This window comes from Schistocerca gregaria, chromosome 6, assembly GCF_023897955.1.
Source record: "Schistocerca gregaria isolate iqSchGreg1 chromosome 6, iqSchGreg1.2, whole genome shotgun sequence".
NCBI lineage: Eukaryota > Metazoa > Arthropoda > Insecta > Orthoptera > Acrididae > Schistocerca > Schistocerca gregaria.
In genome coordinates this window covers 135,598,605-135,614,446 of record NC_064925.1, presented here as the reverse complement: position 1 = coordinate 135,614,446, position 15,842 = coordinate 135,598,605, and the positions used below count along the sequence as shown (strand labels likewise).

The 15,842-nt window shown below is 41.8% G+C and overlaps 1 protein-coding gene across 1 annotated transcript in view; it reads right to left on the bottom strand.

Moving 5' to 3' along the window:
- LOC126278503 (uncharacterized) overlaps positions 1-15,842 on the bottom strand; it is a 59,754-nt gene that overhangs the window by 18,154 nt on the left and 25,758 nt on the right. Inside the window, exon 3 of the mRNA XM_049978661.1 lies at positions 2,591-2,835. Coding sequence (XP_049834618.1) covers positions 2,591-2,835 — 245 coding nt within the window. The remainder of the gene's footprint in view (positions 1-2,590; positions 2,836-15,842) is intronic.

Here is a 15,842-nt window from a genome sequence, read left to right as displayed (position 1 = left end):
AATCAATTCACGGTGTTCATATTTCAATTTCCAGGAGTGTATTTTGCGCATGATATACAACAGGCTCTAGATACCGGCTCCCAGGTTGATGCCATATTTCTCGACTTTCGAAAGGCGTTCGATTCTGTTCCGCACTGTCGCATGCTACAAAAAGTGCGCGCTTACGGTCTATCCGATGACATGTGCGGTTGGATAGTAAGTTTCATAACAGACAGGGAGCAGTATGTCGTCCTGAACGGGGTGACTTCAACAGACACAAGCGTAACATCTGGTGTGTCCCAGGGCAGCGTAATAGGCCGTTCCTTTTTACGATTTACATAAACAATCTGGTTGATGGTATTGACAGCGGCATTAGACTGTTCGACGATGATGCTATAGTCTACAGGAAAGTAGTATCACACGAAAGTTGTGAACAAATCAATGAGGATTTAAAGAAAATTAATGCGTGGAGTAATGACTGGCAGTTATTTCTCAATATTAATAAGTGTAACTATCTAACAAAGCTAAAATCCCCATTAATGTACGAGTGCAAAATAAATGCCCAGTCTTTAGAAGAGGTAACACCCGTCAAGTATCTGGGTGTGACTGTTCGAAATAATCTCAAATGGATTGATCAGATTACACAAGTAACGGGTAAGACAAACTCTAGATTGCGGTTTATTGGTAGAATCCTGAAGCGATGCAGTGCTTCAACAAGCGAAATAGCTTACGATACGTTACTTTGTGTATTGTTCGTCTGTATGAGACCCTTATCAGTTGGGTCTGATTTAAGAGATTGAGAAGGTCCAAAGAAAAGCGGAAAAATTCGTGACTGGTAGATTTAGTTTGAAGTGTGACAGACTTGCACATAGACGACGAGCTAAACGGAATGGGCTGCTCACTTAATTCCAAAATCCGATCTTCACCGAGGATGTAGAGCATATATTGTTACCACCAACTTTAAAATCCCGCAATGATCAAGATAAGAGAAATAAGAGCTCGTACTGAGGCATTCAGACAGTCGTTTTTCCCTCGCGCGATCCACGAGTCGAATAGAGGGGGGGGAATATGACTTTGGCGCGAATTATGCCCTCCGCTACACACCGCTTGGTGGCTAGCGGAGTAGATATGTAGATGTAGATGTATTGCTGTTAGCAAAGATTATTGTTCATCGTCATACATGAGTACGGAATGCTGTGGAAGCAGACACCATGACTTCTGCCTACCCACTTAAACAATTTACCTAATCAGTCACCTAATACACTAAAATACCACGGACAAACCTTCGACCGAAAACATGGAGAACCTACCTATTACATATATAGCAAAAAGTCCACACAGAACTAAATATACTAACTGAATGGAATTCCTCCATCATCGTCCACAACCATGAAGCCTTAATATGATATATGCTCTCTTACTTCACACTTGTCTATTTTTCCGAACGCCTTATACTGTACCTCACATTCCGTATCCGTTTGTCCTCCCTAATGGAACCTGGTATCAAAGTTCCTCATTGCCAGTTTCGGACTTCATGCAACTCACGAAAGCTTAACGTCAACTATCCAACAACTTCATTTACCATCACCAAACCTAATTCTACGTCGTGCTTATACAAGCACACCACCACGTCCCCCCGCTCTCCAGTTTTAGACGTAAAAACTGACAACATATTATCCAAACGAAACTATAAGTACGTCCTTTTACTTGACCACGACATCGGCCTAGAGGTGTAAACGTAGGTATTTAACTCAATACCCGTTCTCTAGGTCAGGGATCTTCGTCTCATATTCTTCCTTCGCAGTGGCTTAGCTCCGGTTGCATTTCCCCAACACTTTCATTCCATTGTCTTTCAGAAGCACCCATCTTCTGCCGTTCACTTGATTCTCAAAACCAACAAATCCCACTTGTCATCCATTCCTGCTTCTCGACTGTCCCAAACTCTTCCACCCCTATTTTCATCAACAACGCGAAACAGTAGCAAAAGACATCAGTTTTATTTGTGAAATCAACAAAAGAATCGGATTTTATGCTTAAAGAAATAGCCAAAGACAGCCATGGATATCTTAACTTGAAAATATGTCTAAGTTAATAACATTTTAAGGCTTATCAAACACTTTTATACATTTTCAAAACTTTTATGGCTGAAGCACAGGCATAACTCTTACCGCTGACAGCCCAGAAAGAAGATGGAAATAACAGTAAAAGAAAAAAATTCGAACGAAAGCTAAGGTACTGCAACCTAACAGGAAAAGACACCGCAACAGGGTAGAAGATGGAATGGTTGCTAATCTTTGGCATCGAAAGAAAAATGATTGTGATGATGTCGTACAAGTCGACACTAATAGTGACAGAGGCATTAGTTTTAATACAAATTCCGTAATGAGTACGCTTCTGACAGCACTAAGACAGCTCCTTTTACATCAAGATCAGTGAGAAATCCTTAGCAACATGGATACTGGAATATGAACCACAAATCTTCACGCCGTGAGCAGTGAACTAAATAAAATTTTGCATGTTAATATACAAAGACATACAGAATTATCTCGGGTTACTGTGGTAACTGGTCTGCTCCCTGCCGACTGTTTGCAAAAGCGTTAGTGTCACTTACAGGTGAATGGCGTCTTCGATGTCCTGGAAGACGTCTCGGCGTGACCTCCAACGACTTGCTGCTGCAGTCTTCTCATCTTTCTCATCTTTGTCCTCTTTTTTATCGTCGTCTTTATCGTCTTTCATATCATCCATCGAATCTTCTGTATCATTTCCCTTTTGCAGGTCATAGTCTAGCTCGACGGCTATCGTTTCCGTCCATATGCTAACACTTGGTACCACTGCCCAAGAAAGACACAGAGCCATCTGTAGGAAGGTAAAGGTGATCATTAACAAGCGAAAGTTACAAGCGAAATGTGACTTTTTAGTGGGAGTTGAAATCCATGTCATAGCGATAAAAATGAAATTTCACCTGTGAATGCTCAATCTCATATCAGTAATGGTTACTTAATGATGTTCTCTATACGCCGTGTCTTTGTTTAAGTGATAGATAATACTTTTACATATATACAGAGAGTTAGGGGTAAGCACAGATATTGTGATCATGGCACTTAAATATGTACCCAGTTCAGTGTGTTAGTTGATTTTAGGCTGCACCTACATCTACATCTACATCCATACTAACAGTCTTTACACGAACACATCACAAAATTTACTACCTGATGTCATCTGCACTGCTGTAACTATGCCTGTCAGTACTGACTGTTCATTTTGCGTCCACATGTCCACACTTGAATTCCTGATCTGTTGCACAAAGGAAAATATACATTAATGGGTTGAAATGGCTCTGAGCACTATGGGACTTAACATCTGAGGTCAGGAAAAAAGTAATTCAAGAGGGAGTAAATGGTATCTATGGTATCAGATTAGTTATGTAAAGGCTGAGAAATTGTGCTACTCGCTCAGTGATGTTCGGTTAACGCTGTGGACACGGCTAGCTTTGACATCAGTTATTTGTAATGCTATAATGTTCAGATCTGTAACCAAATGTGTACCTTTTATCTGGATCTTGTTCTCTTTCGGCATCCACTATCCGAGTTAGTAAGGTTCCCAGGTTGACTGGTAACAGCCTCAGTAGCGTTGTATTAAATACTCTAGCGACTTTGTAAGAAGAAAATGTGTAATAAACTTCTCGGACTTTGTAATAAATATTTTACTTCCACTGTAACTTGACGCTTTCTTTAGTATTCCACTACAGTATACAAAGAAGACATAATTATTCAATGTTACTGACATCTATGAAAAATGAACATATGTTGTTGTTGATGTGGTCGTCAGTCCTGAGACTGGTTTGATGCAGCTCTCCATGCTACTCTGTCCTGTACAAACATCTTCATCTCCCAGTACCTACAGCAACCTCATCCTTTTGAATCTGCTTAGTGTATTCATCTCTTCGTCTCCCTCTACGATTTTTACCATCCACGCTGCCCTCCAATACTAATGTGGTGATCCCTTGATGCCTGAGGACATGTCCTACCAACCGATCCCTTCTTCTAGTCAAGTTGTGTCACAAACTTCTCTTCTTCCAATCCTATTCAATACCTCCTCATTAGTTATGTGATCTACCCATCTAATTTTCGGCATTCTTCTGTAGCACCACATTTCGAAAGCTTCTATTCCCTTCTTGTCTAAACTAGTTATCGTCCATGTCTCACTTCCATACAGGGCTACACTCCATACAAATACTTTTAGAAACGACTTCGTAACATTTAAATCTATATTCGATGTTAACAAATTTCCCTTCCTCAGAAACGCTTTCCTTGCCATTGCCAGTCTACATTTTATATCCTCTCTACTTCGACCATCATCAGTTATTTTGCTCAATGAACATATATGAAGGGCTTATTTCAATAGTGGTACAAGTCCATTACCTTTTCTGCCTATAATGCTTCTGAAATTAATGATCCAAACAAACAGAAAGAAAGATTCATCTGTAGTAAGAAGCCATAGGTTGAATATTTCTGGTATCTCAACTGCAGATGTTTCAGCGCTCAATTATCTTTAGGACTCTGTATCCCAGAATGAACTAAAATGGCCTTGTACCACTATTGAAATAAGCCCTTCATATGTCGTAGGCCCAATCAACGCGACCAGTTTCATTCTTTGGGCCAGGCAGTTACCGTGAATGGGATGTAGTGCAATAACTGTTAAATACTACACGCGCGTAAATAAGTGTCACTTTCCTTCACATTTTTTATTTCATTAATTTTTTTCTGGATACTGAAATAAAGTAACATGAATTCGAAGCACAGGAGATTAAAGTAGAAATCTTGGCTTCGAAGGTTAAAAATCACATTTGACAGATTTCCAAAACAATTACAAACCATTCGAAGACATGTAACAAAACCATTACTTACATTTTGTTCATAGTGGCGTATTTAGGCCTAAGCTTAGACAAACTTCGAGGTGGCTGATTCAAGACAAGTCGGCTTGGATCGGTTAACAACACCTAGTCTCCGTCCACAGCATATAATTTTATATTGTGAGTACAAAATGATGTACTCCCAAATGAGGACTACTAAACTTTAATGATATCAGTACGACGTCCCAATCATTAATACTAGTCAATTACAAGGAAATGGTGCAAATGCTACCTCTTTTCATTGTTGCTTTTTGTCGTCGTGGAGCACCTCACTAGGAATATGGCGGATCTCTGGGAACACAGGGGTACTACGAATGACCGCTAATATGCTCCTATTGTCAATATCCATAGAGAAAATGAATCAGCCCATCGAAGGAGCCAGCCCATCGATAGCAACCTTCTCCTAGAACTTGCAGAGTGTATAAGTAAAATGACTTCATATCACTCTATGCAAAGATTTAATTACTCTGACAATGTAACAGAGTACTGAAATAAATATGTAATTTGGCAACGTGAGAAGGCAGGAAACAAAATTGGGCGTCGATATTATGGGAGTTGTATTATTTGAGGAGGAAGGATGGGAGGTAGTAATGGAAGCGACTATAGTGGAAGTATATTAGCTGCCAACAAAAAAATATATATTGGGTTAGGTGGTAGCTGAATCTCATGGCTTATACACCAATGAGTGCATATCTGACCTCAGTTTCTCTTTTCTATGAAGTTCGGTTTTGTTACAAAGTGACTTAATAATACAATGATAATGAATGACAAGTAATGTGGTTTTTAAAAATCAACAGAGGTTTTATTCGATCATAAATAATAAAACACCTAACGCAGTTTTTTTCGACGATCTACCTGTTTGAAATACTTGGTGAAGTGACCGACAGTGGTCTCCAATCACACTAGTACTGCACAGCCCATGACACGGTCTTTCCACCACTCTGATGTTTAGATGAGACCATTCACCTTGTTGCTCACTGATATCGCTCAAATATTCAGGGTAAAATCAAGGTAACTGTTGAGAAACTGAATACTGAGCCTCATCAAACAACCTAACTTCTTAAACTTTTGTAACATGTTGGATCTCGCAGAAATATAGCATTGATTCTTTCGGTTGCCTAAGAACAGTATTTACGCATGTGAATAATATCCGAGCTTTCATCTCACTTAAACTTATTTTTGATTCAAAGTTGAAATTGAATGTGAATTTCGAATTCCATTTCCAACAAAGAAGTCTTTCAGTTTCGATTCTTATGTATGAGGAAACTTCTCGCATTTATATTCGCTCTCCGTCTTCGCGTAAAGGTTTCACAAACTGTTTGATTAGTCCCGACATAAGGTGTATAAATGGTAACAGATTTTTTCCGGATACGGTCTTTCTCCAGGCTTCAAACACTTCCCTGCAGACGGGTTTATTCCAGAAGAGCGTTGATCCTTTGCCCTACTGTCAAACACACACACCTCAAATTGTTAATTGTAATAGTGTACGAAACGTACATAAATAAAATAGTGAAAAATCATTTAATTAAAATATTCGATATTAACTATAAAAAAGATTGAGTGATACGAGATTCTTTGTTACCAAAACACTGATAACCAGAAGAATAAGCTAATTTCATTACAATAGTGTTTTCATTTTTGATCTATGTATTTGTTCTGCCAGGAATCCTCCATCATAATATAGGGCTGGTTAAAACTACTTTCGGATTGGGTGTGAAGCTTTTCGAGGTGAACTAAAAGAGATATGTGTTAGTATGGGATGGGTGATGTGATAACGATAGGGTGTTCTAGTCAAGTGCAGAGGACATTTAGTACATCCGGAAGAGTTCTAAAAATTTAAGTGCTGATGAGTACTATAATAGATGGTAAAAGACGCGTCTAGAAGAAGACAGGATGTAAATCGCGTGATGGACATCATTACATTCTAGATTTTTTTGTCATCAATCTTCTGACTGATTTTAAGCACCTTGTCTTTGTGTTTTGTGCTAACTTCTCCATCACACTTGCGGCCTATGTTCTTAGTTTTTTGTAGTATGTAATCCAGTCCCTGTCTTCCTCTACAGTTTTTAACCTTTACTGCTCTTTCTTAAACCAGGGACGTTGTTCCCTGATAGCTTAACATATGTTCCATCATGGTTCCTTCTTCTTGTCACAGGTTTTTGTATATTCCTGTTTTCGGCAATTCTGCGGAGGACATCCTCTTTCCTTACCTTATCAGTCCACCCAATTTTCAACATTCTTCTGTAGTACCACGTTTCACAAACTTCGATTCTCTTATGTTCCTTCTTTCCTACAGCGCATGATTCATTAGCATAAAAGTCGGTGTTCCAAATGTAAGCGCTCGGAAAAATTTTCCTTTTATTGAGGTCTATACTCGATAATAGTAAACTAGAATTTATGCGAAGTGTGAAATCTGAAAGCAGCATAAATCCAAGCAAAGTTAAGAAAGGCGAGGATCAGTCGGGTAACAATTTGCTAGGCGTCAATGACGGTGGGACGTTGTTCTCTTCAAGTGAATCCTTCTTAGAAGATGTAGTCTTTTGCGTGCTTCATTTGTGGCAGTTAGTTAGTATAGTATTCAGAGAGTTAGTCTAAAATATGTTAATGTTCCGGTAATATGGGTGGGTGTGTACGTTGAGGTGGAAATCGAGTAGATGTAGTCAGCGAATTGACTGGACGTCGTACCATTATTTTTTGGTACCAGAGGTAATACTATGACGAGAAATTATAAACGCGGATTTGAAAGAATGTGTGGAGGATTGAAGGAGCGGATCAAGAGCAAGGAAAGTGATGTCGTCACATGGATATGTCAGTAAATGAAAGAAGGACCGCTGGGGTCTTCATAGATGATAGATGGGATTGAGTGTACATGAAATGTGTTTGCAACTGCGAAAACGAGCAACGTTGAGCTGTATAAGGGAATGACGACAATGAAAAGTAGTGCCGGAACCGGACTAAAGCCCGGATTTCCCGTTTTACCGGAGCCGTCGGTTTGTGTATCTGTGTACGACTCGCGGTCATACCCAAAATTTACTATGTCGTATTTCCTTCGTCACAACCTGAACTACCCGGCCGCTGTGACAGAGCGGTTCTAGGCGCTTCAGTCTGGAACCGTGCGCCTGCTACAGTCGCAGGTTCGAATCCTGCCTCGGCCATGGAAGTGTGTGATGTCCTTAGGTTAGTTAGGTAATTCTAGGGGACTGATGACCTCAGATGTTAAGTCCCATAGTGCTTAGATCAATTTGAACCATTTTTGAACAGTCTGTACTCGTACACACATTGCCTGATTCCCGTACAGGTGAGGACATCTTAATGGAAATCCGTTGCCTGATATCGGCGGATAAATACTACGCTACTAGCCATTAAAGTTGCTACACCAAGAAGAAATACAGATGATAAACGGGTATTCATTGGACAAATATATTATACTAGAACTGATATGTGATTACATTTTCACGCAATTTGGGTGCATAGATCCTGAGAAATCAGTACCCAGAAAACCACCACTGGCCGTAATAACTGCCTTAATACACCTGGGCATTGAGTCAAACAGAGCTTGGATGACGTTTAGAGGTACAGCTACCCATGCAGCTTCAACACGATACCACAGTTCATCAAGAGTAGTGACTGTTGTATTGTGACGAGCCAGTTGCTCGGCCGCCATTGACCAGATGTTTTCAGTTGGTGAGAGATCTGGAGAATGTTCTGCCCAGGGCAGCAGTTGAACATTTTCTGTATCCAGAAAGGTCCGTACAGGACCTGCAACATGCGGTCGTGCATTGTCCTGCTGAAATGTAGGGTTTCACAGGGATAGATTGAAGGGTAGAGCCACGGGTCGTAACTCATCTGAAACGTAGCGTCCACTCTTCAAAGTGCCGTCAATGTGAACAAGAGGTGACCGACATGAAATCACGCCAGGTGATACGCCAGTATGGCGATGACGAATACACGCTTCCGATATGCGTTAACCGCGATGTTCGCCAAACACGGATACGACCATCATGCTGCTGTAAAAAGAACCTGGATTCATCCGAAAAAATGACGTTTTGCCATTCGTGCACTCAGGTTCGTCGCTGAGTACACCATCGCAGGCGCTACTGTCTGTGATGCAGCGTCAAGGGTAACCGCAGCCATTGTATCCGAGCAGATAGCCCATGCTGCTGCGTACGTCGTCGAACTGTTCGTGCAGATGTTGTTGTCTTGCAAATGTCCCCATATCTTAGGGATCGAGACGTGGCTGCACGATCCGTTACAGCCATGCGGATAAGATGCCTGTCATCTCGACTGCTAGTGATACGAGGCCGTTGGGATCCAGCACTGCGTTCCGTATTACCCTCCTGAAGTCACCGATTCAAAAAGATGGTTCAAATGGCTATGAGCACTATGGGACTTAACATCCGTCGTCATCAGTCCCCTAGAACTTAGAACTACTTACCTAACTAACCTAAGGACATCACACACATCCATGCCCGAGGCAGGATTCGAACCTGCGACAGTAGCAGTCGCGCGGTTCCGAACTGAGCGCCTGAATTGCTAGACCACCGCGGCCGGCTCACCGATTCCATATTCTGCTGACAGTCATTGGATCTCGACCAACGCGAGCAGCAATGTCGCGATACGATAAACGGCAATCGCGATAGGCTACAATCCGACTTTTATCAAAGTCGGAAACGTGATGGTACGCATTTCTCCTCCTTGCACGAGGCATCACAACAACGTGTCACCAGGCAACTGTGGTCAACTGCTGTTTGTGTATGAGAAATCGGTTGGAAACTTTCCTCATGTCAGCAAGATGAAGGTGTCGCCACCGGCGCCAATCTTGTGTGAATGCTCTGAAAAGCTAATCATTTGCATATCACAGTATCTCCTTAAAGTCGGTTAAATTTCGCGTCTGTAGCACGTCAAATTCGTGGTGTAGCAATTTTAAGGGCCAGTAGTGTATATTTCAGTGCCTGTATTGTTAAGAAGAACGATGCAATGTTAAGTACTTAAATTGTTTTTTTATTTCAGAAGTAATCGCCATGACTGTTAGTACATTTGTCCCATAGTGAGACAAGACAGTCCTTTGGTGAAAAGATGTTCGTGGTGGCCTAGGAAATCATGGTTTTACCCAGGTTTGCACCTTTTCGTCCGAAGCAAGTCGATGGTGACGAATATTTTTCTTTGTGGCCCCTAAAATGTGGAAATCGCATGGGGACAGATAGAGACTGTACGGATGATGTGTAAGGGCTTCCCAGCGAAATTTCAGCAGCATAAACGACAGCTCCAGGATAGTGATGGTCACCTTCTTCTTTGACTACAAGGGCCCGCTGCTTATTGACTTTCCGGGAGACGGCGCCACAACTGACGCACAGCGTTACGTGGACACTGTAAACATTAACGCTCGGCATTGAGTCCAGACGCCCATGAATGCTGACGGATGACATGAATCTGTTGCACTGTAATATCCACTCACATGTTACCAAGGCTCTTCTGACTACAGCGCAGACGTTTTTCTGGGTAGCCCTGACACATCCTCCATACAGTCGTGATGTCTGCCCATTAGATTTCCATATTTTTGGAGCCCTGAAGAAAGACATTCGTGGCCGAGGTGCACGGCTGAGTACTCTCGTGTTCCTGCAAGCAAAATCAAACATTTTTCATGAAGACACTGTCGGTCCTCTCTTACACCGGGCTAAATGTATTAACACTTAAGGCAATTACTCTTGAAATAATAAACAGTTTACCTAATTTTTTCCATCTGTCTCGTTTTCATTTGAATGCGCCTTATATTCCTCCATGAAACACTTAACGTGAAATATTTAAATAATTTTAAACTAACAAGAAGTTTGAAGGCGTTTTATAATCTTTAAAGAGTTGAGTGTTCCTTTTTACACAATACACCTTCCAGTCATATTCATATGACCACCACCTATGTTACACGTCAATGTGCGACAACCACTCACTGACTGCAGGCGGCAGCACTAGCAGTGAAGTGTATACACAGCGAGTTGAGGGACATGGAAAACAGTGCAGTCATTGTCATAATGCAGAAACGGGGCAATTTATGTTCTTGTTGTTGTGGTCTTCATTCCTGAGACTGGTTTGATGCAGCTCTCCATGCTATTATCCTGTGCAAACATCTTCATCTCCCAGTACCTACTGCAACCTACACCCTTCTGAATCTGCTTGGTGTATTCATCTCTTGGTCTCCCTCTACGATTTTTACCCGCCACGCTGCCCTCCAATACTAAATTGGTGATCTCTTGATGCCACAGAACATGTCCTACCAACCGATCCCTTCTTCTGGTCAAGTTGTGCCACAAACTTCTCTTCTCCCCAATCCTATTCAATACTTCCTCATTAGTTATGTGATCTACCCATCTAATCTTCAGCACTCTTCTGTATCACCACATTTCAAGAGCTTCTATTCTCTTCTTGTCCAAACTATTTATCGTCCATGTTTCACTTCCATACATGGCTACACTCCATACAAATACTTTCAGAAAAGACTTCCTTACACTTAAATCTATACTCGATGTTAAAAAATTTATCTTCTTCAGAAACGCTTAGCTTGGCATTGCCAGTCTACATTTTATATCCTCTCTACTTCGACCATCATCAGTTATTTTGCTCCCCAAATAGCAAAACTCCTTTACTACTTTAAGTGTCTCATTTCCTAATCTAATTTCCTCAGCATCACCCGACTTAATTCGACTATATTAAATTATCCTTGTTTTGCTTTTGTTGATGTTCATCTTATATCCTCCTTTCAAGACACTGTCCATTCCGTTCAACTGCTCTTCCAAGTCCTTTGCTGTCTCTGACAGAATTACAATGTCATCTGCGAACCTCAAAGTTTTTATTTCTTCTCCATGTATTTTAATACCTACTCGGAATTTTTCTTTTGTTTCCTTTACTGCTTGCTCAATATACAGATTGAGTAACATCGGTGAGAGGCTACAACCCTGTCTTACTCCTTTCCCAACCACTGCTTCCCTTTCATGTCCCTCGACTCTTATAACTGCCATCTGGTTTATGTACAAATTGTAAATAGCCTTTCGCTCCCTGTATTTTACCCCTGCCTACCTTTAGAATTTAAAAGAGAGTATTCCAGTCAACATTGTCAAAAGCTTTCTCTAAGTCTACAAATGCTAGAAACGTAGGTTTGTCTTTCCTTAATCTTTCTTCTAAGTCGTAAGGTCAGTATTGCCTCACGTGTTCCAGTATTTCTAGGGAACCGATCTTCCCGGAGGTCCGCATCTACCAGTTTTTCCATTCGTCTGTAAAGAATTCGTGTTAGTATTTTGCAGCTATGGCTTATTAAACTGATTGTTCGATTATTTTCACATCTGTGAACACATGCTTTCTTTGGGATTGGAATTATTATATTCTTCTTGAAGTCTGAGGGTATTTCGCCTGTTTCATACATCTTGCTCACCAGATGGTAGAGTTTTGTCAGGACTGGCTCTCCCAAGGCCGTCAGTAGTTCCAATGGAATGTTGTCTACTCCGGGGGCCTTGTTTCGACTCAGGCCTGTCAGTGCTCTGTCAAACTCTTGACGCAGTATCGGATCTCCCATTTCATATTCATCTACATCTTCTTCCATTTCCATAATATTGTCCTCAAGTACATCGCCCTTGGATAGAGCCTCTATACTCCTTCCACCATTCTGCTTTCCCTCCTTTGCTTAGAACTGGGTTTCCATCTGAGCTCTTGACGTTCATACAAGTGATTCTCTTATCTCCAAAGGTATCTTTAATTTTCCTGTAGGCAGTATCTATCTTACCCCTAATGAGATAAGCCTCTACATCCTTACATTTGTCCTCTAGCCATTCCTGCTTAGCCTTTTTGTACTTCCTGTCGATCTCATTTTTGAGACGTTTGTATTCCTTCTTGCCTGCTTCATTTACTGCATTTTTATATTTTCTCCTTTCTTCAATGAAATTCAATATTTCTTTGTTACCCAAGGATTTCTACTAGCACTCGTCTTTTTACCTACTTGATCCTCTGCTGCCTTCACTATGTCATTCCTCATAGCTACCCATTCTTCTTCTACTGTATTTCTTTCCCCCATTCCTGTCAAATGTTCCCTTACGCACTCCCTGAAACTCTGTACAACCTCTGGTTCTTTCAATTGATCCAGGTCCCATCTCCTTAAATTCCCACATTTTTGCAGTTTCTTCAGTTTTAATCTACAGGTCATAACCAATAGATTGTGGTCAGAGTCCACATCTGCCCCTGGAAATGTCCTACAATTTATACCTGATTCCTAAATCTCTGTCTTACCATTATATAATCTGTCTGATACCTTTTAGTATTTCCAGAGTTCTTCCATGTATACAACCTTCTTTCATGATTCATAAACCAAGTGTTAGCTATGATTAAGTTGTGCTCTGTGCAAAATTCTACCAAGCGGCTTCCTCTTTCATTTCTTAGCCCCAATCCATATCCACCTACTACGTTTCCTTCTCTCCCTTTTCCTACACTCGAATTCCAGTTACCCATGACTATTAAATTTTCATCCCCGTTCACTAACTGAATAATTTCTTTTATTTCACCATACATTTCTTCAATTTCTTCGTCATCTGCAGAGCTAGTTGGCGTATAAACTTGTACTATTGTTGTAGGTGTGGGCTTCGTATCTATCTTGGCCACAATCATGCGTTCACTATGCTCTTTGTAATAGCTTACCCGCATTCCTATTTTCCTATTTATTATTAAACCTACTCCTGCATTACCCCTATTTGATTTTGTATTTATAAGCCTGTATTCACCTGACGAAATGTCTTGTGCCTCCTACCACCGAACTTCACTTATTCCCACTGTAACTAACTTTAACCTATCCATTTCCCTTTTTAAATTTCCTAACCTACCTGCCCGATTAAGGGATCTGACATTCCACGCTCCGATCCGTAGAACACCAGTTTTCTTTCTCCTGATAACGACATCCTCTTGAGTAGTCCCCGCCCGGAGATCCGAATGGGGGACTATTTTACCTCCGGAATATTTTACCCAAGAGGACGACATCATCATTTAATCATACAGTAAAGCTGCATGCCCTCGGGAATAATTACGGCCATAGTTTCCCCTTGCTTTCAGCCGTTCGCACTACCAGCACAGCAAGGCCGTTTTGGTTATTGTTACAAGGCCAGATCAGTCAATCATCCAGACTGTTGCCCTTTTCACCTACTGAAAAGGCTGCTGCCCCTCTTCGGGAACCACACGTTTGTCTGGCCTCTCAACAGATACCCCTCCGTTGTGGTTGCACCTACGGTACGGCTATCTGTGTCGCTGAGGCACGCAAGCCTCCCCACCAGCCGCAAGGTCCAGGGTTCATGGGGGGGGGGGGGGGGGGGGGGCGAAACGATGGAGTCTGTAAACTGTTTGTGTGGTGCCGCGATTAAAGTAGGCGGCGCACTGCAAAATGGCACTATCCAAAACCGGTTCAGATGAAGCTGACCGTCGATTGCAAAGAATGTGGGCGAATAGACGTGCAACTGTCGAGCAACTGACCGCCCAGATGAACAAAGGGATCACTAAGACTGTCTCCTCAAAGGCCTTTCAACGAACATTGCTACATAAAGCCGGTATTACACGATGCGCCTAAACCGTAGACCTACGCGCCCCAAGCGTGCATATCTGTGACTACAGGCTGGTTCACGTAGATGTATCACACCTTCCACGCGGGATGTACTTGGCGCGCATGCGCAGTAGACAATGATAACGCGCGAGACGCAAACAGAACTGCCTAACCTCTTGTAAAGTCGTTCGTTCAACCGCACGAAACAGAACTTGGTTACACAGGTATATGTATTTAAACAGCATTTTGCACACGGAGGACTCACTTGCTTTTGGAGCAATTGCTCTAGTAGTGACAGTAAATCTTCGGATTAGAGCAGAACGTTGACAAAAACAAAAAGTCAGGCTTGTTGAATTCGATCCTGGCTGGAGAGAAGGGACAAAGGCAGGGGATTATATCCACTGTGAAAGAACGGAGGCTCGAAGGTCCACATGAATTTTAGAGCTTCGTGAGGATGGACATGGCCTGTTTCGAGAAGCTGCTGTGTATGATAGAAGATGGAATTAGCAAGTGTGACACAGTCATGAAGTAGGCTGTCTCACATTCTCGAAAGTAAGAATTAAATCATATGCGTTTTGTGGTTATACCAGCCTAGATCATGAATAAAATACCGGTAAACGCCCTTACGCAGCACGATCGATGTAACATTGCGTTTCCTGGGGACTGGGGAATCTTTTAAGAGTCTGGCTTTTAGCCCCAGAATAGCGCAGCCCACCATTTCAAAAGTTGTTGTGGATATATGCACTGCAATTTGCAACAATTTAAAGGACCAATACTTAAAGGTGCACTTGTGCTTTTTTTCCACGTTTGGGCTATATATATATGTGCTACTCACAGTTTTGCAGTCCTCATCTGTCGCACTGGGCCAAATTGCAAGGATTTCTCCCTTTCACTGCCAGTTTCTCTTTTCTGGAACGCTGAAATCAAGCAGGAGATGCAATAATATCAAACCTGGACTTCCGTAAACTAAGGCAGTAACATACACTGAGCGAGGTGGTGCAGTGGTTAGCACACTGGACTCGCATTCAGGAGGACGACGGTTCAATCCCGCTTCCGGTCATCCTGATTTAGGTTTTCCGTGATTTCCCTAAATCGCACCTGGCAAATGCATGGATGGTTCCTTTGAAAGGGCACGGCCTAATTCCTCCCCTAATCTGATGAGGCCGATGACCTCGCTGCCTGGTCTCCTCCCCCACAACAACCCAATTCCAACGAGACAAATCGAAAATTACCGTATAACGTTAGAAGCTTATTACTCAGAAAGAAACGATTTCCGATTACCTTATTATGATACAATGGGTCATGTATGCCTGACTTAACACGTTTAACGCCTCCTTGCTCCATTTCATTTCTAAAATACGAAGCTATCAATAGAAAAAATCCTTTCTC